The 25,915-nt window shown below is 34.3% G+C and overlaps 1 protein-coding gene across 1 annotated transcript in view; it reads right to left on the bottom strand.

Annotated features, from left to right (window-relative positions):
- Positions 1-22,151, bottom strand: part of LOC136035649 (synaptojanin-1-like) — a 182,981-nt gene extending 160,830 nt beyond the window's left edge. Inside the window, exons 1-3 of the mRNA XM_065717555.1 lie at positions 21,965-22,151; positions 13,184-13,522; positions 5,118-5,210 (exon numbers count right to left, since the gene is read on the bottom strand). Coding sequence (XP_065573627.1) covers positions 5,118-5,210; positions 13,184-13,310 — 220 coding nt within the window. The 5' untranslated portion in view covers positions 13,311-13,522; positions 21,965-22,151. The remainder of the gene's footprint in view (positions 1-5,117; positions 5,211-13,183; positions 13,523-21,964) is intronic.
- Between the last annotated feature and the right edge of the window lie 3,764 nt (positions 22,152-25,915).

The following is a 25,915-nucleotide window of genomic DNA, read 5'->3' as shown; positions in this document are numbered from 1 at the left end:
AAGCAAGTCTTAAGATGGGGGGGGGGGCTATATCATTGCTCATCAATGAGTGGTTAATCTCATATTATGGTCCCGTTTCTTCATTTACAGGCAACTTGAATACAAATTCAGTGATAGGGTGTAACAATTTTGTAGCAACCGATCAGCAACAACAATCCATAGGAGGTAGTTTTTAAATGCAGTTGCCACTTTATCCATCTGTGTATCTCGTATGCTAGTAAGTCACTAAAAATCTATAAAAAATGTCTCGCATGTAAAGAAATCAGTGGGGTAGTTGTATTTTACATAACACATTCTAACCCCGAAATCCTGACTCGTTTACTGAAATCATGAAGCATTAGGTAGCGTATTATAATTTAAGACTATTTCTAAGAACAATAGGCCAACAGCTTTTTTACTTAGGAATAAACTAGTATGGCGAGGCATTGCCACTTTAGAATGAAAATATAGGGCCTTTAAACTAAAGTGAAATCCCGAGAAAAACCTCGGAAAGTCAAAGAAGGCAAAAAATATTTTACAAACTAAATAAAAAAACGAAAACAAAAAACAAGATTACTCAGAAAAGGTACGAGGGTCATAATTTTTTCAGAGAAGTCACTTATCTCCTCTTTCTACGAAACCTCTTTTTACAAAAAAAAACCTTCGAAAGAAAAATCAGATTACATCTGGAGAAGATAATATTAGGCGGATAAGCCGGATAAGGGTTGCTCGAACGCACTCTAAAATTTCAGCATAAATGGTTTTCTCAAGGACAATCGAAGACATTAATAAATGTAATGAATCTACTAAATAGCTTAGCGATAAAACAAACACCAAGTAGAATGAAGGATATAATTTGTCCTTGATTTTTCTTCGATTTTGGGGGTAAAAGGATATTTTTAACAATAGGCTGTTAATATCTATGATAGCGCTACCTATTCTTTTTCATTTTTAGATCCATAGAAACAGTACAAGCCACTCGAACTATTTGATGACAGATTTCTTTAGAGATGTCTTGACAGATTTTGATAGGAAAATAACAGACACACATGCACAGACAAAGAATAAAAATACAACTACGCATTAATTAAACATTACCACTTACCACCTCCGAGACTTGCGAGCAGACCTTTCAAAATAAAATATAGTAAGTTTATAACAGATAACAGACACACATACAGAGACGAAAAAAACCATTAGTTTTTAAGAAAAATAACCAGTTTTTAAGAATTTTTGAGGAAAAAAACAGAAAAAAAAGTTTTAATCAGTGTCGGATGAGCTTCATGCATTAACATAAACAGGCGTTCAATTGTAAATACAAAAGGAAGAAATTTCCCTGCTTGTACTCTTACACCATCCTTTGTGTAAAAACTGGAAAACGGTTTACAAAACAAGTTACCTTATGTTCCTGGTCAGAGAATGAACTAATCTTAATAAATAATGGCAATTAAAAAAATTAACAAAGAATTAAAATGTGCAAGTTTGGACTTTTTGCCAGCTATTTTTTGTCAGGACTATTTTTCTTACCAGCCCTAAAGTAATTCTGCCACAATTAATAAAAAAGATTATATGTCTTATGTTGCTTGAAATAAACATTCTCTATTACTTCTTTCAGATTAAGACATGGGTTAGGCTTTAGATCAATCTAGGCACAACTCTTAAAAATAAGTCATGTGTCTCAAGCAGTGTTGGGAAATACTTAAGTAAAGTACTTAAGTAATTACTTAAGTAAAAATTCTGAATAGTTGTACTCTACTTAAGTACAAAATTTCTGAAGTACTTAATACTTATACTTAAGTAAAAAATTGAAGTACTTAAGGTTATTTAAGTACTTAAGTACTTTCTTCTTGGTACAGAAAAATTATACCAGCATAATGCAGGGCTGATGTGACCTTGTCGCTGCCTATATGTCGGTGGATTTTAGTCTTTGAGAACAGCGGCTCCCAGCCTGGTACAAAATTTCAAAAAAGGACGCTATCATGGTGGAACTACCATATATATTGAACGGAAAGTTTTTTGTGATAAAGGAAAAATTCAGAAGGATGGTGCAGTATCTATAGTGACCCCCTCATATAAGGTTTGTGGATGGTTTCGGTTACAAATTTTAATTTTAATTAATGAAAATTTTTGCTTTTTTTCTTTCCTTAGCTGCCTAGTCTAGGGTAATACCATTTTACTGACTATTTGGGCATTTTTATTGGTAAAACTACCTGAGCTTGTGAAAAAGCCTAGACAGACAAACCCAAGACACAAGCACAGACAATTCAGTTTTTGTTGGACCAACTGTCTTAGCTTATAATTGGGTTCACTTGCATGACATTCGAGCCAGATAGGAGGCCCTTGTAGGCTTTGGACGCTTATTCCCCTTGCAATTTCAGTCAACTTACTGTTCAACTAACATTAAATTAACTTTCTTATTAGTACAAAAGTCTAAGTTTATAAACTGAATCAATTGCCTTGCCTGAAACTCAATGCAGAATGGCCCCATTCTGACTTTAGACGATTGTTTGCCTCTCATTCTTCTCATTGTTGTTGGTTTTTGAATTAAAATGGAATAGTTGTGGGCATTAAGTCATGGCTAATTGTAGAAAAGGCCAAGACACATAGTCGAACTATGTTGTCACTAGAGTGAGAAGCGGACCTGGCATTAATCCCCCTCCCCCTCATTAGGATTGTATAAAAATGCTGTTAGTTCATTTGTTAATAGATGTGTCTATCTATTATCCGTCCATGCGTCATTGCTAGGGCAGTAGAACCAGGGTAGATAGTCAAAAATCTAAGAAACCTATAGTTTTCCAAGTGTTTGGTTAGCCAAAGATTTGGAAAACTTAGTGTCTGGAGATGAATACTTTGATCTTAGTGATAAAGAAGCAACTCATTATAATTCTGGCAGCCGTGGTCGTGAAAACAATTCTGTGAAGATGGAGATTTCATCATATTTGAATGAGAGGCGAAAGGAACTATATGTGCTCAAAGTGTACCCAAGGGTGACGAAAGTTTTCAGGAAGTATAACTGTGTCATTCCTTTGTCTGCATCCGCAGAACGACTATTTTCGGTAGGTGGTGGAATTTTTACTCCAAAAAGAAACATACTCGGAGATGGTATGTTTGAAAAGCTTCTGCTGTTGAAAGGAGCAACTAAGAAATTAAGTTAAGTTATGATGAAGCTGTAATGAATGAACCTTGTAAATTCTTTTCTTTTTATATCTTAACTGAAGTAAAATTCGATTTTCACGAAACCAATTAATTTTTTTCATGAAAACTATCGTTTTTTCTGAAAAGCGGTCGATTTCTCGGCAGAATGTTGCTTATCTTGTCTACTTGGAAAGGAAATGGATATTAAAGAAGTGTTTTGTGTGTTATTTACTGTAAGTAAAACATTAGTACTTGAGTACTTGAGTACTTAAGTACTTATTCAAAAGTACTTATTACCTAAGTATATTTTTAGAGAAGTACTTAATACTTGTACTTAAGTAAAAATTTCTCTGAGTACTTGAGTAAAAAAAAAGAAGTACTTGGCACAACACTGGTCTCAAGGATCTCCTCCAGTTTCTATTATTCCTGTTTTATATTTTTTCTTCGTGATTCAAGTACTTTTATCGCGCAACCTTTTTGTATTTTGAACAAAATGCGAGTAAAAAAAACACTGTTTCTAACAGTTTTACGAGACACTTTCATTTTTGCCACCCTACTTTAGCCCTTCAACAGACCTTCTAAACTCTTAAAGCGGTATTACCTGAAACGTGCGCTATTTTATACTTCTCAATTGACTATTCAGTTACTTTTTTCAACCACTAGAAAATAATTTCCAGCCCAAATTACGTTATTGTGAGTTCAATAAATTCCATAATCTATGGCACATCTTATTCAAAATGTTTTTTAATGCTACATTACATGAACATCACAAGTCGTGCTCGGAGATGAGTGGGGGACTTTGGGCTTAATCAGCTCTCAATAAATAAATGCTATTAGTATACTTTTATGACGCTGTAGAGAATTTTCACGGTTCTTGCATGTCAACTCTGTTCTTCAACTAAATTTAGATATCATCTAGCCTCTACCCAGCCCAATCCTAACAACTATACTAGCTGGTGACTTTTAGCTTTCGTGTTGCCACTAGAATCGTTTTAACCTATTCAAAGGTATCTTCGGAGACCACACTGCCTTTCAATGACATATAAACAACAGTTAAATGTGGAAAATGACTGTGAACAGCAACAAAATAATCTCTGGATATTTCGGTCACATATACAGTGGCCATTATCAGCAGATAAACTGTATGAATTTATCTGCTGATGACGGCCACTATATATGCGATCGAAGTATCCAGAGGTTATTTTGTTGTCGTTCACTGTCTAATAAAAGGATTTTACGTATTCAACTTATTTATATAGCCTAGTCAAAAGTTCGAATTCTTGCGTAAGTGTTTGCTAACTTTCCCTTATTATAGTCTTCCTTACACTTCTATTATACCTATGAGGTAGCAATCACCAAATGTTTTTATTTCCGTGAACTCGATGTTTGACCTTATATTAAATCACTTGAAGAAAACTTTAAGATAAATTTTCTAATTTCCCCGATTCAGTCAAGGCGCTTTTTTGTTATATATGCACAATTGCAAGTTCAATTCCAATCATATAAATAATAGGCATTTTACTTTACCAAACTATAAGCATTCGCATTAAGGTAAATATTTTTTTACTTATAGCTTTTCCTGAAGTGGTTCTCGCTTTAATACTCCCATAATAGTTACCCTCAAATGTTCATCTCACCTACATCGGTACCATATCGAAATAGCTTTCAAATTATGGTGGAATCATTCACCCTGTTCATCAATGACTATACCATGGTTTTGGAAAATTAGAAAGTTAGAAAGATTAGAAAAAAGCAAGTTGATTCTTACAACCAAATATTTTTAAGCTCTCCAAGAGTTGCTTGACAATTTCAAGCAGTTTTTCCTTTGTATTCTTATTCCGTTGCATATAGTTTCAAAATTTCCACAGATATTAATTTTTGTTCTACCTGTTCAACAGCTATAACAACTAAAACTTGAAAATATATGCTTAACCTTAAACAGAAAGATAGAAAAAAAAGGACAATAGATAAAAAAAAGACTTATATTTCAAATAAAGTCTTACCAGCATTCAACTGCAAGACCCCTAAGCAGGTATAAGCGTCAACTGTTTTCTTGTAATTCCATGTTCTTTTTAATCTCTCAGCTTCGTCAGAACCTATTCAGAATGAATAATTAATTTCAATGACAATGATTGCTAGTAAATTCAATCACAAAAAGTTTTTCTCTATGTAATTCCTATGTGTCCATAACTCTAGCCAATCACTAACCTGGAACAATCACGTTATGTTATATGACGGGTACATGAAGCGAAGAACTTCCACTTTACTACTAGAGTCAGTAGCCTTAAGGTTACTGATTCTTATAAGAGAATATATATTCTGCTTTTCATTTTTTTTTTATGTCTGTTGTCCAACAAGCTTTTTGAATAGTTAAAGACAAAGCTCGAGTGTCGTCTATAGTAAAGTGCCATGGGGCTACAATGTGGTGTTATTCCTCAGAACCACTTAGTATGGAAAGAGCGGTTGTAAAAATTTTAGAGGGGACTTATTCGATTAGAAATTGAAAGTTCTAGTGCCCTTTTTAAAATTCAAAAGATTGGAGGAATTTGCTAAAAATCCATGGTATCCTCTAGGGATACCATGCTTCTCACAGCCCCCAGGGGAAGGTTTGTACAATATGCAATTCGCCCATTGTTTATATGCATGATGTTTCATTGGGAAAGGAGGGAATCTTTGATCTCGGGGCTGTCTGAAAGGGCGTCAAGGTGGAATTTCGGGAAACACTGAACTAAATCAAAAGACACTAAGTGCATCCTGGTTATTAAAAAGGCTTATCTATATCATAGGATCGGATAAGGGTACTGACTTGAAGCCTTCAGGGCAGCTACTACTATGACTGAAACTGGAACTAGTTACGACACACCTATTTTCAACTGTGGCTATTTGCGATTTCGATTACAACTACGACTACTCATGACTGTGACTACAAGTACTTGTGACTGCGACTATTTCTACTTTCGGCCACTTTTAGGGAACACTGAGAAGGATATTGAGCAACACTGATGCATACTATAAGCATACTCAAAAGGGCGCATCAGCAGTATCTCAGGGACAACTGGGGGTATTAAGTTGAAACTTTCAAGATATGCTGAGGGGATTTTGGAAAGTGTTTGGAGGGCAACCAGCCTTGCCCTTTTACATGTTCCCTCCCAAACACTGTTCGAAAGTTTGGGGAGGGGGAAATGTTCACAATAGTCAAACGGTCACACCCCCATAGCACCCGGGGCAGAAGTTGTAAATTATGTAATTTGCTCATTGTTTACTTACAGTATTCATCATTGGGAAAGAGGGGAACGTTTGATCCTGGTTATGTCAAAAAGACTTAGGTTATTAATGTGAAACTTCAGTGAACATTAAGAAGGATGTCAAGCTAAATAAAGATACTTAACACTTCCGGGTTATCAAGAAGGCGTATCTGAAATATCTTGGGAATAGCCAAGGGTATTTAATTGAAACTTTCAGGGCCAATACTATTAATATTACTGCGGCTACAACTGCGACTGACACTACTTGCGACTGCAACTGTGGCCAATACTACTTGGAAGTGCGAATATGAATAATTGTAATCACTTGTAACTGCGACTAGGATTACGGATAGGATTACGACTACTGGCGACGGCTATTCCGACTGCGACTGCAGCAACTTTGTCACTAGGATGGTGACTAATTGCAACTACAACTACTTGCGATTGCGGCAATTTGCGACTACGACTACTTACGACTGCAAGAATTTTTAAATGGGACAGACTACCTTAACAGTTACTACGACTACGACTAAGGCTACTTGCGAATGTGACTACTTGCAACTGCAACTACTCTTGACTATTACCGAGACTACTTGCGACTGGAATGCAACAGCTTATGACTGTAACTGCTACTACTTGCAACAGCAACTACAAATCGCGACTGTGACTGCAAGGATTATTGCTACTTCTACCACTACAACTATAACTATTGAACTAAACCAAAAGAGTTTAGATTCATCCTACTTGTCAAAATGGCATAGTGCGCCCATGTTGTCAAAATAGTTTATCTGCAATATGTCACGAAGGACTAAGGTCTTTCATTTGAAAATTTTAGAAAATGTTCAAGAGGATATTGCACTAAATCAAAAAACACTAGGTGAATCTAAGTTGTCAAAAGGGCGTATCTCTATTGATCTCTGGAACAGCTATGGGTATTAAGTTAAAACTTTCAGGAAATGCTAAGGGGGTTGTTAAACAAAACCAAAGACACTATATGCATCCAGGTTGTCAAAATGGCATATCTTCAGTATTTCAAAGACAGCCAGGAAATGGTTTTAAGTTGAAACATTCAGAGATTGTTGTGGGGGAAGTTGACTTAAAGAAACTATGCGCATCCCGGTTGTCAATAGACGTAGCTGCATTTGATCAGCAACAACTAAGATTAATAAGTGAAAACTTCCAGGAAATGTCGACTGTGATGCTGACCTAAATCAAAAGACATCATATACATCCGTGTGTCAAAATAGCATGTCAGCAATATCTCAGGAACAGCTAAGCGCATTAACTTACATATTTCAGAGAATGTTGAGGGTGATATTCAATTTAATCAAAATAAAACTATATGCATCCCTAGTTGTCAAAAAGGTATTTCTGTAACATCTCAGGATCAGCTAATGGTATTTGGTTCAAAGTTTCAGGGGACTCAATCAAAAGATCCTATATGAATCCTGCTATTAAAATGGCATGCGAAGTTAAGGGTATGGAAAAGTTAAAGATATTGAAAGTTAAGGGTATGGAAAAGTTATATACTGTGGAAAAGCTAAGGGTATTAGCTTGAAATTTTTAGAGAAGGTGAAGGGGTATATAGAACTCAATAAAAATGCACTATACACATCCTAGTTGTCAAAAGGGCGTATCTGCAATACCTAAGGAACGGCTAATGGCACTCAGTTGAACACATTTCCTTTATATATACTATGTTGAACATTCTACCAGAAGGATCCTTTCGAGTATATATTTTTAAAATACTGTCGAATCAAAATCTTTGTTCAAGAACCGCCACAAACCGAAAAGAAATAAAAATAAATAATCATTTCAAACACAAAGATAATAGATATTGATATAGATGAATAAATAAATCTTAAAACGATAAAATTTTAAGTGAATACTCAAGTCAAACTTAAAACGAACTAAAATTTAAAAGATACGAGTTTGGCTACTCCTCCTTTCTGCTACCCTAACCGTAAAGATTCTAAAGCATATCGTGTCAGTTGCACCTAACAAAAAACAAAATAAATTATCAACATTTTTTTTATTAAATATTGAAAAATAAAAGACAGTTAAATAAATATTGAATTGCTGATATTTCCAGGAACTAATACGAATATACATTAAATATTTAGTTTATTTTCATTAGTTATTTCCAGGCATCTTTATCATTAGAATGATTTTTTTTTTACTTTTCGTCGATATTTTGCAAATTAAAGCACACTGTTGAAAATACAGATTTAATGCAAATGATACAATAATTATCAATACATGATACAATACATGATACTATACATTTGTATCATGATACAATACATCGTATAAATGATACAATACATTTAATGCAAATGATACAATAAGCTTTAAAACTTTTCCGGTTAGGGGAGAGGGGCAGTAGCCAAACTTATATTTGTATCAATTTTCGCTCGTTTTAATTTTACCCTGACTATTCGATTTAAACTTCACTCGTTTCAAGATTTATCTATTTATCTTTAGGGTTTATATGGTTATTTGTGTTAATTTGTTCTTTTTGGTTTTCGATTATTCTTTGATAGTAATTTTTGGTCGTTTTGAACTATTATAAAGCTTTATTTCTACTCGTCTTAAGTTTAATATGACTCTTCACTTTTCTCTGAAAAAGTTCTTTTTCAGAAATTTGTATTTTTAAATAATTTTAAAACAAACAGCAATCTCACATGACTTAACTTACAGAGTCTTTCAATCGACTTCAAAAATCTTCAAGGTACATTACAGGGTGTTCTAAAAGTCAATGTGTATTTCCAACAAATCAGCAGCTTAGAAGAAGGGGAGAGACAGCAAAACCTGTCAAAGTTTGTCCCCCAAACCAATCGACTATAGAAATAACGACTATAGAATAAAAAAGACAGTTAAATAAAATATTGAATAGCTAATATATATACACCATACATTCATACAATGATAAATTATATTCAAAGTAGAAATAAGTATTTATAGGAAAATTGAGGCTATCTTACAAATTAGCTTTCACTTTTTTCTTTAGTAGTATAAATTTTCTTATAGTGAAATAAAATTTTACAATTTCCAGCCATCCAACCACTAGGATTCTTATCAGGACAGAAACATCAGTTCTTCCCATATAAGGGAAGAAGGAGAGAGAGCGAAACTTGTCAAAATTTGTCCCCCAAACCAATCGACTATAGAAATAACAACTACAGAATAAAAAAGACAGTTAAATAAAGTATTGAATAGTTAATATATATACACAATACATTCATACGATGGTAAATCATTTTCAAAGTAGAAACAAGTATTTATAAGAAAATTGAGACTATCTTAGAAATTAGTTTTCACTTTTTCATCTAGTAGTATAAGTTTTTCATATAGTGAAACAAGTTTTTCTTTATTTCACTATATAACTAAGATTCTTACCAGGACAGAAACAGCAGTTCTTCAAGGGGAATAAAACGGTTAAAAAATCCTTTTGCGACTATAATTCATTCTTTACAAGAATTTCTGCTTGCCTCAAAATGCGATATACGTTGAGAATATATAATACTTAAATAAATACTTGTGATTAAATACTGAAATTGAACTGTCCCCTTTATTTTAAGGGACCAATATTTGAAACTAGTCCCTTGAAATAAAGACCAGTTTTTCATTTCTGAGGAAAAAATTATTGTTAATTTATTCAATGGTCATTTTTTGCATTTTCCCACCCCCTAACTTTTTTTTGTGACTCGATGTAGAGGAAAGGTTTAAAAAAACAACACCTGTACTTGACGCCTTTTAGGAAATATACTAGATTATAATTCAATTATTATCCCTAAATGTCACTCAGGAAATCTAGCAGATGTTGTAGACTAGCAGACAGTGTTCTGGAATTTGTCTCAGGCATATGCATGGGCAGTCTTTCTATTTTCAGCGTACCTGTTTCTATTGTGTCTAAAAAAAAAAAAGTGCCAATGCGTATTCGGGCAATATACTTAAATTTCGGCAAGTTAGTTTACTTGAATTTTCCTTTAGGAATCTACTAGAACTTTGCTCAGGAAATCTAACTATGCTTTGGCTAAGGAATGTACTAAACCTCACATGGGAGATCAACTATAGTTTACGGTAGAATCTAAGTCTCTTAGAAATTGGACAAGGAATTTCCTACAAAGAATCAACAGTGTTGTAACTTATTTGCAGGACATATTTGCAGCCAGAGAAGTACAGACTCGTAACCTACTGGAGAGACCACATAGCATGGCTTACCAGAATAATTTATATAAACAGACACCACAACCAATTGAAATTACCTTAATTACCATAATTCGCACTTCAGAGCTGTGCATCGGAGCTGTGCTAATGGATCTGTGTTACTGATATGGATCTTGCCAGTAGTATTTCCACTTCCTGCATGATCATTTACTATCCAGTGACTTCTTGAAAGTTATAGGTGAGGTTGCTGACACTGTAGACTCGGAGAGGGAATTCCAGTCGTTGACAATTCTTTCGGAGAAGAAGTTTTGACGCATTCTAGTGTTCACATGGCATTTAGGAAGTTTCTTTGAATGGCCTCTTGTATGGGATTGGTAGGACATATTCAGGTTGAGGAGACTAGATGTGTCATTAGAGAGTTTATGGGTAAGCAGCATATCACCTCGTCTGCGGCGGTACACCAGAGTGGGTAATTTGTTTTTTTTTTAGTTTTTCATTGTAGGGGAGGTAATAGGCTTGGTGGCACGCCTCTGCACGCCCTCAAGAAGTCTCGTGTCGCCTTTATATTGAAGAGCGGCTATGCAGTTTCCAAAGTCAAGGTTCGGTCTTACGATGACCTTATGAAGTTTAAGAAAGACTTTGGGTGATCTGCTTGTAATAGATCTCTTGAGTAGGCCAAGTCCTGTATTAGACTTAGAAACCACATTTCTTATGTGGGAGTGAAACTTGAGCTGATTATCAACGAGTACGCCTAAGTCACTTTCTTCATTGTGGGTTTGAAGATCAATTCTTGTTCGCCTCTCAGGATCCCACATTGAGTACACTGCGTTTTAATTCTTTGGTCCAAAGTGCAAGTTCAATGAAATGTTCCAAAGTGAAATGTTTAATTTCAGGTAATATCTTATTTTTCTTTAACTTCAAAATTGTTTGAAATCGATTTTGGTATTGACCACAGACTACTGATCCGCTTCTGTACCAAAATAATTCTATATTGCACTTAATTTAAAAGATGTACATATGGTTCTGGAAGAGAGACTGATGAATCTAACTCATCAAGTGCCAGGAAATCCCGCAGAAGCCTGTATTCATGCCCAGATAGACTTCTGTAATTCTGATTAAAAAGGTTGCATAACTATTACACGATGAGGGATAAATGCCGGAGAGGAAGAAGATCAAGGGCATGATAGACAGAGCATCATGGAGGCATGTGTGAGGTACTATCCAACTGCCAAAGCTTCCAGAGTTAGTTTCAGGAATTCCATACCTCCAAAATAAGGAAAGTATTCTCGTTGTTGAGCCGTGAATAAGATTGATGAGCCAAAATAGAGAAGAAAAACTGTCGATTCATACGCAGATAGACTTCTGTCAGTCTGACTAAGACGGTAAAAAAGGTAATGAATACAGAATTTGACAGTCCCTACCTGCTATGCTCATCTTTGGTTCATGGTTCTTTGGTTCTTTTGGTTCATAACTGCCAAAGCTTCTAGACCAAGAAGAACTCACAAACAAGTTAGACATGTACTGACATGATTTTGCCAATCACCAAAACTTAAATATGTTCTAAAGCCGCGTTTGGCAAATATATATATACATATATATATATATATATATATATATATATATATATATATATATATATATATATATATATATATATATATATATATATATATATTTATATTATATATATATATATATATATATATATATATATATATATATATATATATCCTCATTTATTACCTCGATTGAAATTACCCTTGTTTTCTTTGGTTAATTTTTTATAATGTGTTCTCTTTTTTTTGTCAAAAGTCACCAGGAATGCCTTAGAACAAATAGAAAGTGAGAAGTTAATTTTCTAAGTCTTATTATTAATAAAAAGATGTTGACAAAAAGCTGACAACAAATCCAATGAAATGTGATACGGACAAATAAAAACACGTTGGACATGCAAATATGTGAGAGGGGTGAATCAAAGGGGAAGACATTTTAAAAAAGGATAAAACAAAACAAGCATAGAAGACATGGACAGCAAAAGCTCAATATTCTACCCATGTCCGAGCCTAAGGTCAGGCCAAAATATTCACCTTTCACGCCTTCTTTCGAATTTTTCGGTTTGGTCTAATCCTCATAGTTCCCCCACTTTTGTTCGTTTTATCATATACAACCATCATTACCTTGCGAATTATAATAATAATATTAATTTATTTCTTACCCACTTACAAAAGGGAAAAAGTGGAGTACAAGGAGAAAAAGAAATAAAGAACTACAAATAACACAAAATACAAGAAAAAGAAATAAAAATTTAGCAAAAAAGGCAGATAAGATGATTGTTAGGACCAAGACGGTTTGGAACTTCGTCGATTAATTTTGAACTTAGTTTTTCCACTGAGAGAACAATATCCATTGCCTGATATTTACTAATTAACCTTCGGTTCTGAAATAATAATGGTAAATAAAGTAAGAACTTACAATACCAATAGTAATCCGTCTTGACCCTCTTTAAGTCACCTTTATTCAGAAGCATATAAAACCCAGCACAAAATAACCCAGAATAGTTGCAGAATATTTTTATTGTACTATATTTCTATCCATACTTACATGGGAAAAGTCCCTTTTTTAGTGAAATATAAATAAAAGTACAGACAACTTACCTATTTCAAGTATGGCATTAGATTCTAAAAGAATAGATGATTGATTTCCTCTTTGCTCCAAAATGGCACTGGATACAACTTCTTGCCCAGATTTGGTGAAGAATTTTAGATTTTTACCAAGAACCATGCTGACCTTTAACTACTGCTGGTTTACAGAGTAAAATCTTAGCTTTGCTTTGCTCCAATACCTTATATTATTATTCAGCTGGCCAGTTATTCAGATTGGCACTTACTAAATTTCCTGTTAGTTTCCACCAGTTAGTACACAGGCACCAAACTTATATGTAACCTTCTTTCCATTAGAGCCAGGTATCTATTATTGTTGGTGGTGCATCATTACTGAAAGAAAAGCAATTGTCAAAAACTTATTTTCCTATAAAACAAGGGCTTTTTTGTACAGCCCTGGTCACTTGTGGTTAGGGCCACATTAACCACGAGTGGTTAGTGCGCCAGACTTGAGATCCTATGTCCAAGTGAACAGGGTTTTGGTTCCTGGTGTTAGTAGTTATTTGGCTTGAGCAGGGATCAGTGGCGTGACTCTGTAAGCTCAGCAAGAGTTAATCAACCTGTAATGGGTACCTGGAGAAATGGGGGGAAGGTAAACAAGAGGCATGTGTGAAGGCACAGAATGGCTGGCCCCCAACTCCCCTTGCATCTCCAGGTTGAAGGACCATAAAACAGAGATCAGGACCATCAGTAGGGATTGTAAAATTCAATACTGTATTCTTTAACTTTTACCTAACCACTATTGAAAGTGACTTGAGTTCTCTATCATCTTTCCATTAGAATTAATTACAGACAGACAGGGAATTGTCTCTATTGCATAAAAATGCAAACAAGACTTGATTTTGATTTCTCTAGTTTCACAGTTACCTGAATGCTATATTTTTGCTAGGTTATGGGTAATTTGGGCATTTCTTTTTCTCATTTTTCAACGTGTCTAGAGAAAGTATACCAGTTATGTTGAGGAACAGAATATTTCTTCTTTTGATTCAAGTCGTCAGATATATAATCCTAGTAGATCTGATGTGAATTTTTGCACTATTTGTGGTTTTTGAGCAATACTTTCTTGGCTTTTTACTGAAATGTGGGTTGTGAGGTATGCTTTCTGTAAGCTGCAGGGCTCATATGAGTTCCTGTCTTAACCTTTTTTGACACAAAATGGCCCAGGGATATCTGAAATTTAGAAAAATGTTCACACAGAAACTAGAAAAGTGACTTTCTGAATGTTTGGCTGAAGAAAACAATAAACATTCCGATCTTGTTGTGGATAACTTTCTAGGTGATATATCTAAAGAATTACACTGCTGCAAGCAAATGTCTGATAATGTACTTGGAGAATATAAAATATAACCTGCACCTAATTTACCTTCTGAACACAAGGATGTTACCCAAGGGCTGTCTACCAACATGAACATATTCAAGGGCATGCTTAAAAAAGGATTGATGATCTACGAAGCTCAAGATATAGTGTTCCTAACTCTCAACAAAAACTGTACCTGAAAGTACAGAGAGAGGTAAGCAAAGGCAGTCAAGATGTTGAAGGGTATGCAGTGTTCCTTGATATTTTTCACTATCAATGGACTTTCCTTAAAACATGTCTCTATGTAAAACCAACTTTGACATATGTGGCTTGTAGTACCTGTCCCTTGCACAAGGATAATTTTTGACTAGACCAAGTATTCTTATGTGAAAGATGTAAAAGCTGTTTGTCTTGATGTACCATATGATGAATTTGAAATCAAAAGGCAGAGAAGATCACAGATTTGCAATGTGGGGTGTTGTTTATTATGGATGTCCATTCACTTCAATGGTAGCAATAAATGCAATTGGGTGCAAAAACTGGAACTTGCACCAAACAATGAACAAATCTAAGGACAATATTAATGGGTTTCTATTGTAACTATTAGCTCAAAAGATTTAATTATCAAGAATTGGCTACTAATGAGCAGTGAGATTTTACAAGATAACATCAAACATGAAATAAAAGTAAAGTTAGTTCTGTGCTCTGGTAGTCAATCAAGACTTTTAGGAGCAAGTGTATTGGTCACACAGTTGCTCAAATTTAACAACAAATATTCCAAACAAGGGATAAGGAAATTGTTGAGCCAGAACAACTTGGAGCTGACAGAAAAAATTTAATCAATAAAATTCCCAGTATCAAAGTGATTTTGTTGTTAGGGGAGTTCACATATTCTTTAATTAATATTCTCTTGTTATTATTTTTTTCCTCTATCACTAGGGCTACAAACCCTCTTGTTTTGTTCACAGGTCAGAAATAAATTGAATTGAATTAATTAATGCCATGTGTAAAGATTTCAACTTTAGGAAAGATAAAATCTTCAACAACCTATCTTTGTATGCTGTGGAGGAGCTATCTGATAGCTTTTGTGAGTAAAACGATATTGTGATTAAGGTCTCTCCTCTTATTTGAATATAACTCACTTTGGTCCTATCACTACAAGCCAAAGCTACATTCTAGCAAACAGTCATGAAGAGGCTAACCAGAGAATCTTCTATTATATCAGTTTTTTAGCAAAAAAAATTTTCATCCAGTTCAGAACTGCTACAAGCAACATAAACTTTTTTTTCCATATTCACTCCTATAGAGAACTTGAATCCTGAGGTTCTAGAAAGAGATCCACACAGATTTCCTGAGTTTGATTCCAAAATCTCCTTAGAAACCTGAATTTCAAAAAGATGCATTTGCACACCATTACTTGTTCAAGAAAGCAGTTTGATAAACAAATGAAAGAATGGCCTCAAAAGTGTTGTCAGTGTAATGGTTATAGGTTTTGATTAGATTTGCTAAATTACCATTAGCCAATTATTCAAAACTTTTTTGGCCTATTACAGGAAGGATGTCTTGGTAGAAAGCAGCTGGAATTTGTTTGTGAATGAAATGTTTGTCTGCAGTCATCCCTCCATTTCCAAGTGCAGTGGGGGCTACTAACAGGACATAACTAGATGGACTGTATGTGATTTAGACATTTTTTTCTTAGAAGTGATGAAGGTTACCAGGTTCAAGAACAAAGCCAAGAAAGTAAAGATTGTTTTGATAATAAAATCCTAGTCTTTCTCTCTTCAGTTTGGCCAAATATGTTGTTAACATACCCTCTTGCCATAAGGTATGGTTAAAAACCTGACTTTCTTTTGATGCTGAAGCTCATTGGGTTTGGACAACCCTTCCAAATAAGTTTGTGGTCATTGGGACTATATACAACCCTCCAACCTGCCAGATTACTAGCTACCTTGAAACATCTCTTAGTTATATTAAGGCAACTATGAAAAATCTGCCATCATCCTCCATGGATATTTCAATCTACACCATAGCATATGGCTCTATGGTAAAGACATTGAGAAGGAGGGCTCAGAACTGTATGATCTTTCTCTTTTGTATGGGTATGTACAAATTGCTGAACTCAATACCTACCATGGACCAAATGGATCATCTTGTCTTGATCTCATCCTTATGGATCATCCAGATTCCTTTAAGGTTGACACTCATAATTTCACAAGTAACCACATTATTAGGTATTAGGGAAGGGGGTGTAGTTAAACAGGGAGCAACTGTCAAAACTGACCCATACAATTTTAATGTAATGGAGTAAGAATTGTGTTAGGTAATGTGTAATTCAAAAAGGTGTTAACTGTGCTTTCAAACCAAAACTCAGAACAAGTAGCCTGCCTCCTTCAAAAAATATTTTTCCAAGTGTTGTCTTGCTAGCTGATTTAAAGATTTTGACTAGGATATGTTTAATGCATAATAGACAAACTTAGCTGAAAAGAGAGCTAAATTTATACTGGTCCAGGTTCATTCCACATTACATTCAACCACACCTGGTTAAAGTTTTTAAGTGCTTCATTTGTTTTACTAGATTTTGCAAGTCATAATCTTGGCTACAAAAATGCAAAATATATTTTCTGTAATTCAATGTCAAGTGGTAAAAAATAGGGGGGGGGCACTTCAAACCAGCTCATACCTTTCAATGCTATTCCCCTGTATCAAGTGATGGAGGTCTCATGAAACCACACCTAAAATAGAACATTTTGACATATTTCAGGCCATTTTATTGCAGAATTTGATCAAGTTAAAGTCAAATATTTAGGACAAAAACACAAGAATTTTCTGGAAGATTAAGAAAATTCATTAAGAATTAAAAAATGGTTTTAAAGCAATTGTACTTACATAAAACAGAAAGAAAATGGTTCAACATTTGGGGAAAAAATCTCAGTATCACAAAATTAGTCATTGATTGCAGTTTTAAAGCAGTTAGTTTTTGTGTTTCTGTAGAAACAGGAAAATATTGTAAATTCTTGTAGGTAGCACTAGCAATTTTGTTCACTTAAATTAATGTATAAAATTAATATAGAAACTATTTACAGACACAATAGAACATATTTCTTGATCTTATATGTGTTCTGTTCCTGCAAGATACACTTCCTGCATCTTGGGAACAGCAAAAGTACCATGGTTTAAAAATCATTGAAAAATCATTTAAAAAAGCAAATGATTTAAAAATCATTGAACCATTATTTAAAAATCATTTTTAAATTGCTAATTCATGATACCATCCAGAGTCCTTTACTTCTTGCCATTTCCAATAAATAGAGCCACTATTTATTGAAAAAGCCGTCCTGGCCGAGTTGGTTGGTGCACTGGATTTGGGATCCTTTGTCTGAGAGGACACAGGTTCGAATCCCAGTGTACCCAATTCTTTGGTTTAAGACTGGGGTCAGTGGTGTGACCCTGTAAGCTTAGCCAGATTCGACCTAGTTCTAAATGGGTACCTGGAGAAATCTGGGGAAGGTAAACAGGAAGGATGTGCGAAAGCACAGGATGGCTGGCTCCCAGCCCCCCATTGCACTTCCTGGCTGAAGGGCCAAGAAACAGAGATCAGCACCACTGGTAAAGTCTAATGCCATACCCTTTACCTTTTTTTCAATAGAGCCACTCATTTTCATTCAACACACTGCCAATCAGTTAGAGGTATGCAACTTAAAGTGGTTTAAAGTCACCCTCTATGTGGGTCTCTAGAAGGCAACTAGGTCAGTTCAAACTTTTTTTGTTTTTTGGTGTCAAGTCACCCTGTCCTATAGTACTAAAAAGACTAACATAAATCAAATATCTAAATAAGAAATATATTATTGGATTTCTCAGTCAATACTTTCACAAAACATAATAATCATGGGACTGGTGCAATTACTATAACTTTGCTGGGAAATATATTATTTGATTTCCTAGTTAATACTCTAACAAAGCATAATAATCAACATGCTGTTGCAATTACTCCAAATTTGCTATTTTTGTCAGTTTGCATTCTTTTTTGTACTAAATTTTCTAATCCCCATTTTGTTTGTAATGCCAATTTAAAAAAAAAAAATCAGCCAGCCTTTTTATACATGCTAGGGCTATATCAGGCATAGAGAGGGTGCTGGGACACAATTGTGATAGTAGTGGTTATCATAATTCAAAAGAGCATTGAATGGCAATTTTCTTGGTAATAGTGTGCCAAAAATCCAGTTCTGAACTATGCATATAAGAACAAAAGAATCGTACTACTTGATTCCCTATTCAATAGTATTAAAAAAATGAAGAAGAAAAATGACTGCTATCATTTTAAGGTGCAAGCCATAAGAAATAAGGAACAATGTATCACTAAGGACTTAAAATGGAGATTGCAATGGAGGAAATTTTTAGAAAGACCTGTTTTGTTTGTATGTTTGGTAAAATTCTAGTTTAGGGACTTTTGGCTATCTTGGAAAGGGGTTAGGTTAGGAAAATAAAACTTTCAGGGATGGGTCTAAAGGCTAAAGTATGTCATGGGAAGGTATTTTGAAGTACCTACCTCCCCTCCCTCTCTCTTGAGAGGGTCCTGACCTTTGATGACCTTTAAAAGTGTGTTATAAAAGTGAAACCTTGCAAAATAGATCTTCTGCTTGAACTAAGCACAACAAAATTGTTTTCAGCTTCACAACTTTGCTCAATCCCAATTTATAAGGTTTTAAAGATATGTAAATACATTTCCTAAACTTTGGAAAAAAAACATGGATCCAGAATACTACTCAAATAACAGGAATTGCATTTTCAGAACTAAAGGCAGAGAAAAAGCAACTGGTAACAGAAAATTAGGGTAAAATGTTGTTTTGTCAAAATTTCAATAGGTATAGACCTGTCATGTAGGCAAATTTCAGGGCCCTCTAGAGGGAGAAGGAGTGGAGGTGGGTACTTTAAAATTCCTTCCCAGGATATACTTTAGCCTGTAGACCCATCCTTGAAAGTTTCAATTTCCTAACCTAACCCCTTTCTGAGATAGCTAAAAGTCACTAAACTAGAATTTTACCCTATGTTTAAATGTATACATGTCTAGGAAGGCCATAAAAATGTGCATCAAGTGGTGTCTTCATCTTCTACCTAGCAAACAAAATTTGAAAATTTACTGATTTATCTTAGATAAGTAGCCTTATCCTACAACTGTCAAGGAAGTGACTGCTATATTTGGTAACACTGTATTTTATGGCAACTTCTAAATGAAATAGTTACCAATAAAATAGTTTTCAAAATATCTGGTAATCTTTTTAAGGCTAAAAAGAAATGTATCACATTAAGGGCTCAAAATAAAATTTGAAAAGAAAACAATTATTATAATTAGAACAAACATAAAAGATGCATAGCTAAGTAGGCTAATGGAAAAAAAACTCAAATTTACAGGGTCCTTTAGAGACTCAAAATTTGCCAACTTGACAGGTCTATCTAGGCTAAAGGCTAACTATTGACATTTTGACAAAACAAAATATTTTGCCTTAATTTTCATATCAGTCCCTTTTCTCTGGTGTTAGTTTTGAAATTGTAATTCCTGCTATTGGGGTAGAATTTTAAGGCATATCAATGGGTTTTTTTTCTAAATTTAGGAAATGTATTTGCAGATCTTGGAAACCTCATAAATTAGGATTGAATAAAGTTGTGAACCTGAAAATACTTTTCTTTTGCTACATTTAAGTAGATGACCTATTTTGCATGGTTTCATATTTATAACACAAAGATTTTCAAATGTCATCAAAGGTTACTGTCTTCTATAGGGAAAAGAAGTGGAGGTAGTCTACCCTAGTTACTTCAAAATAGGCCTAGACTACCTTCTCAGGACATACTTTAGTCTGTACATCCATCCCAGAAAATTCATTTTCCTAACATTACCCCTTATCAAGATAGTAAAAAGTAGCTCAACTAGAATTTTACCATTGGTTCACATAGTATGTTAGCTTGGTTATACCTTCCCATGGAATGTTTTTGTTCCTATCAATGTCAATGTTCCTGTTACCTGAACAATTGTTTTGGGTCATGAAACTATTGTTAATAGATGCATTTTGACTTTTTGAACATCTTTTCTCTCCTGCAAAATTACTGCAAACTCACCATTATGAAGTTATTATATATTTGCACATTAGGAGGGGGGGGGGGGGGGGTAAAACATACCATATATTAAATACTGCAATGGTTAATTTACATATTTAATATATGATGTGCTTTACCCCCACCCCCCTGATATGCAAATATATAGCCCAAATTTGTTTCTAAACTATTACAGATTTGCAATTTCAAATATCCAATCAATAAAAACAGAAATGATTGCAATTCTATATGTGTAAATAGGCTACAGGATATTTGGGCTGGAATAACTCCCTAATGGTGAGTTTGCAGTAGTTTTGCACGAGAGAAAAGATGTTCAAAAAGTCAAAATGCATCTATTAACAATAGTTTCATGGCCCAAAACAATGGTTCAGGTAATAGGAACATTGACCTTATCAAGATAGTAAAAAGTAGGCTACCTCAACTATAATTTTACCATGGGTTAACATAGTCGGCTAGCCTGGCTAAACCTTCCTAGCCTCATTCCTTTCCAAGATAGTCAAAAATAGGTTGCCTAGAATTTGGTAAACTTCTAGTTAGGCTAGGCTAATTGACTTCTTGCTATCTTGGAAAGGGTTTAGGTTAGGAAAATGAAACTTTCAGGGATGGGTCTACAGGCTAAAGTATGTCCTTGGAAGGTATTTTAAAATACCCACCTATACTCCTTCTCCCTCTAGAGGGCCCTGAAATGTGCCTATATGACAGGTCTATACCTATTGAAATTTTGACAAAACAACATTTTACCTTAATTTTCAATTACTAGTTGCTTCTTCTCTGCCTTTAGTTCTGAAAATGCAATTCCTGTTATTTGAGAACAATTTTGAGCCATATCAATGTTCTTTTCAAAATTTAGGAAATGTATTTGCATATCTTCATAACCAGCAAAGTTATGAAGCTGAAAACAATTTTGTTGTAGGCCTACTTCAATTAAGCAGAAGATCTATTTTGCAAGGTTCCACTTTTATAACACACATATTTTTAAAGGTCATCAAAGGTCAGGGCCCTCTAGAGGGAGAAGGAGTGGAGGTAGTTGCTTCAAAATACCTCCCCAGGACATAGTTTAGTCTATAGATTCATCCCTGAAAGTTTCATTTTCCTAACCTAAACCCTTTCTGAGATAGCAAGAAGTCAATTAACTACAATTTTACCAAACAGTTGTTGAATGATAAAAGAGGATGAAGAAGGGAATCAAGTGATGTCTTCATTTATATGCTAGGCTAACCTAATTATGTTGTCAGTTACAAATTTACCCCTAACCCTTAGAAACCTAGTCATTTAACATTGAACCCCATGAACTAGTCAATGAAGAATGGACTTAAAGACAAGCAATGTTGAACTAGGCTACAACCAACTCTTTTCTGAAAACCACCTACTGTGCCACTTGTACTCTTCTACTTATGGGCTTTTCAGTTTACAGTATTTAGGCTTCTTCCTTTTTCTCTGTGTCTTGTGGTAGTTCTCGGATTCCAGGAAAGGGATAATTTGCTGACAGGCTTTTTATAATCGATGGTGGTAGGCTACAGTTAGATATTGAAGTTCTTCCTTAAATTGATGAATATTGAAGTCTTTACATGAATGTCAAGTGTGTAATATAGCGCAGGAGCAAAAGGGCGGAAGCGGCTTCGGTACTTTTTTTTACAGATAACTTTCGGCAATGATGAGGGGAAAAGGGCTTAAAATACTATTTGGGAATCGATAAGAGTGAAAAATTTTTTTTTTTCTATATACCATTTCATCTGAAAAAGGACAGAAGCTTTTTCTTTAGCTTCAAACTTGTATAAGTGACATATTCTGTCAAAGGAATAAAGATATGCACAGAAATAGCCAAGAAAATTGTCTTGTTCGAACAAATTTTCCGATCAGCTAGAACTCGTTAGATGGTACTTTAGTTTCAAGTTTACATTGAATTTTTTCAACATTTCAGAGAAAAATGCTAAAAGGTTTGGGATATACAATAACTGGGTTTTAAATTTCGTCTCTCGAATGGGCTTGAAAAAGACATTCATAAAATTTTTGGTCACGTGGACCACTATACCGAAAACAAATTTGAAACAAATTTTGACTGTATCAATTCATGACACCAGAAAATGTGCTTCTTATTTATGTTAGGCTTATAACTTACAAGGGATGAAACTTGGGGTAGGTGCAGATAATAAAATTGATAGAGACACGTTTTGAATATCAGTTTTGTTGATATGTTACGCTCAAAACTGCCCAAAGAAATTTTGATTTATCAGAATGGCTTAGAGTAATAGGACATATAACGGGAAGGAGAAGACCTCAATGAAGACAGAGGCTACTGAAAAAATTATTGCAATGTTCTCCGATGCCCGAAATAGGCCAAATTTATATTGTCGACTATCAGCTTCCTGAACATATAAATTGGGCCAAACCAACCTAAGAGAGGAAAAGTTTTATTTTTCTGTAATTAGCATAAATCCTTCAGGATAAGTAGACTGGACCAAAGGAAACCTAACACCAAATTTTGGCATAAATATTATCACTGATTCATTTCTCTAAAATTGAATTTTTCTATTTTTCATCTCATTTAAAACTTCGAGTTACATAGAGTCCCCAAATAAAATATTAGGGTCAAAGGAATCTCAATTAAGACTAAAAATTAAAGACACACATCTGATTATATTGATTTATAACGTCCATATTGTTTAAGACAGCAAAGCAAAACTGTTTTTCATAAATGACATTGATATGCATTGATTTAAACAAAGAGACAGTTATTGCAAAATATAACAGACAACAACCTTTTTAATATAACGGTTGATTAAGGTACAAGCAAATTTCAAGCTGCTTCCATAAAATGGGTTCTGCCCTAAAAATTTAATGGGGAAGGCTTCTGCCCTATAGAAGACGAAGAATTATGCAAATTTTCGATTCCTATGTACACTCTCCGCCATTTTCATCCCCTTAAATTTTTATAGTAAAACTATTATTAAAATTTATTGCTCAGAAGTATATGCTGATCAAACTTTTTGACAAAACATTCAAAGTTTGTCAAAAATTTAACTTGCAATTCAATATTTTAATATTTTAAATTTTTTTTCAATATTTTAATAGAAGCTGAAAACAATCTGTTTTGTAAACAAAGTAGTTTGCAAAAATATGTAAAATTTCCATAAGAATTAAAAGACCCATCTGATAAATATGACCTGATTTATTTTTAAGGACAACAAGAGCATCTCAGTGGAGCTTCCAGACAGATTTATTTCGCTCCAGATAAAGTGATTGGCAACTGAGACAGTTTTCTCTAAAAGATTGTTCTAGAGATGATTCCTGAGATCAGCCTGATTAGACGAAGGGATGTGACCTCACTTGCAGTTTCACATGATCACTGACGATGAGATGGCAAAGGGCTGGTTGAAATATCAGTAATTGAAGAATTGTTGCCGGAATACCTGTAGCATAAGGTGACCTTAAGCATCTTCCTCTTGTGTAGGGGCCAGTGACTTCATTTGTGCGTAAGGAGTTTGAATGAAACTTATATTTGTTGTCCAGAGTTGAGTTATGCCTGATAAACTTAAATTAGAAATTACATTTATCAAACTGCACAAAACACATCTTACCTATACTAAAATTGATATGCCATGCTGCTGCCTAATTCTGAAAATGAAAAAGTCTGGCTGTTATAACCCATATTTACCACCTAGCAGCATAAAATTTCAGCGTATTGAGCGACATGTTGCTTAAACCTTTTCGCTGTAGCTGTATTTCTAAGGCATCATTGTCAGATTCAGCAATGCAGGACTCAATACTGGTGCTTAGTATTCTATAAAAGTTCTTTACTGCTAAGGAAAAATAAATCTAATATAGTTGGATTTTAAAAGATGTTGTGTCGATTTGGTTTATCAAGAATCTGATGTAATGAAACGTCAGATAAACAACCAAGGTAAATAATTCTTCCGATACTGCCGAAGAAATAAACAAACTTTATAAATATTCCTTTTATTGTTCAATAATAAAAGACAATTTTATTAATACGGATACAAATTAATTGTAAAAAAAAACTTTGCATAAAGGAAGTATTTCGACGAAAAGTAAAGAGCTGCATTAAACCAAAATAACAGGTAAAATTTATATTCTAAACTACAGATTTTATAGTCTGGTAAACTACAGATGATAATCGCTTGCAAAGATTCTAAATGTGAACTTCGTTAGTCGTTATTTTTCCAGTGAATGGCTGAAGTGGTTGATCTAGGGGACCGGGGGAACCTGGGCCCCAGCAAAATTTTTCTCTGACACCCTTTTTCCTTATTTTTTTCTTTTTTTAATCATTTTTCAAAATAGATTTAACAATTTGGTCAATTATTGGCACCTTTGTAATATCCCACCTCTCCCAAGGTTTTTCACATTGGAACCCTTGTCACATTGAGCATCCCCCAAGATTTTGCTCTAGATTCAACTCTGACTGGCTTACCTTTTTTGCTTTGGGTTTATTACCTTGAATTTAATTTTTGTTTTATTTTAATCCATGTTGATAGCTTTTTGATTCTTCCAGTTTAAGTCTTGTTTAATTTTGATATCCGCGTTTTTTGTTTTTGTATTTTCAATCTCTTTTTTCTTGTCTTAATAGTTTCTTCTTTTTTGAATATGTAAAATTGATCTCTTTTTTTTTGGGGGGGGGGGGGGTTTCACTAGTATTACTTAAGCAGGGAAGCAGTTTTCTTTTCAAATATCCGTTTTTGTTTCTTCTAGTATTTTTGTTGGCCTTATAAAGCCCATTTTCGCTTTTATTCTCTTTTATATTTTGTACTAACGTAATGTATTGACTCTTAGTTACCCAAAATCACCTCTTAAAGATATTCGTGGGGAAATAAGTTTTACTGCCATTTGTGACTGATTTGATTTGTGACTTACACTAATCCTTTGAAAATACCAAGCTGAAGCTTGTTCTGCTTCAACCATTGGAGGAGTAGAGATGCTTCTATAAACACGAAATTTTCTCGTACTGCTCTGGCTGGATCTTTAATCTATTTTCGGTCTTGATATTACTAGGATAAACCTTTTCTAGAAGATAAACCTCTTCTTGAATTCTAGGATAAACCTCTGCGAATGTCGTCAAATATGCCCTTGTTTGTTCCTAGGCTCTTAATTATAAGAATATTATCTTTCAAAATTTTAATTGTTGGAAGATTTCTGGGAAAAATAGGTGGCAATGTTTCTAAGATGATAATTCATTAGACATTTCCACTCACAGTTAGAACTTAGAATGTCTGTCATGGACCTATTTAAGATAGCCCTACAAAGAAAAGCTTTTTTTGTCAATTTTACTGTGCAATACTTAATTTTTGAGATTCGTGACTTACTTA

Source organism: Artemia franciscana, chromosome 14 (genome assembly GCF_032884065.1).
Source record: "Artemia franciscana chromosome 14, ASM3288406v1, whole genome shotgun sequence".
Taxonomy (NCBI): Eukaryota; Metazoa; Arthropoda; class Branchiopoda; order Anostraca; family Artemiidae; genus Artemia; species Artemia franciscana.
Note: the sequence above shows the minus strand (reverse complement) of the source record. Positions and strands in the feature narration are given on the sequence as shown.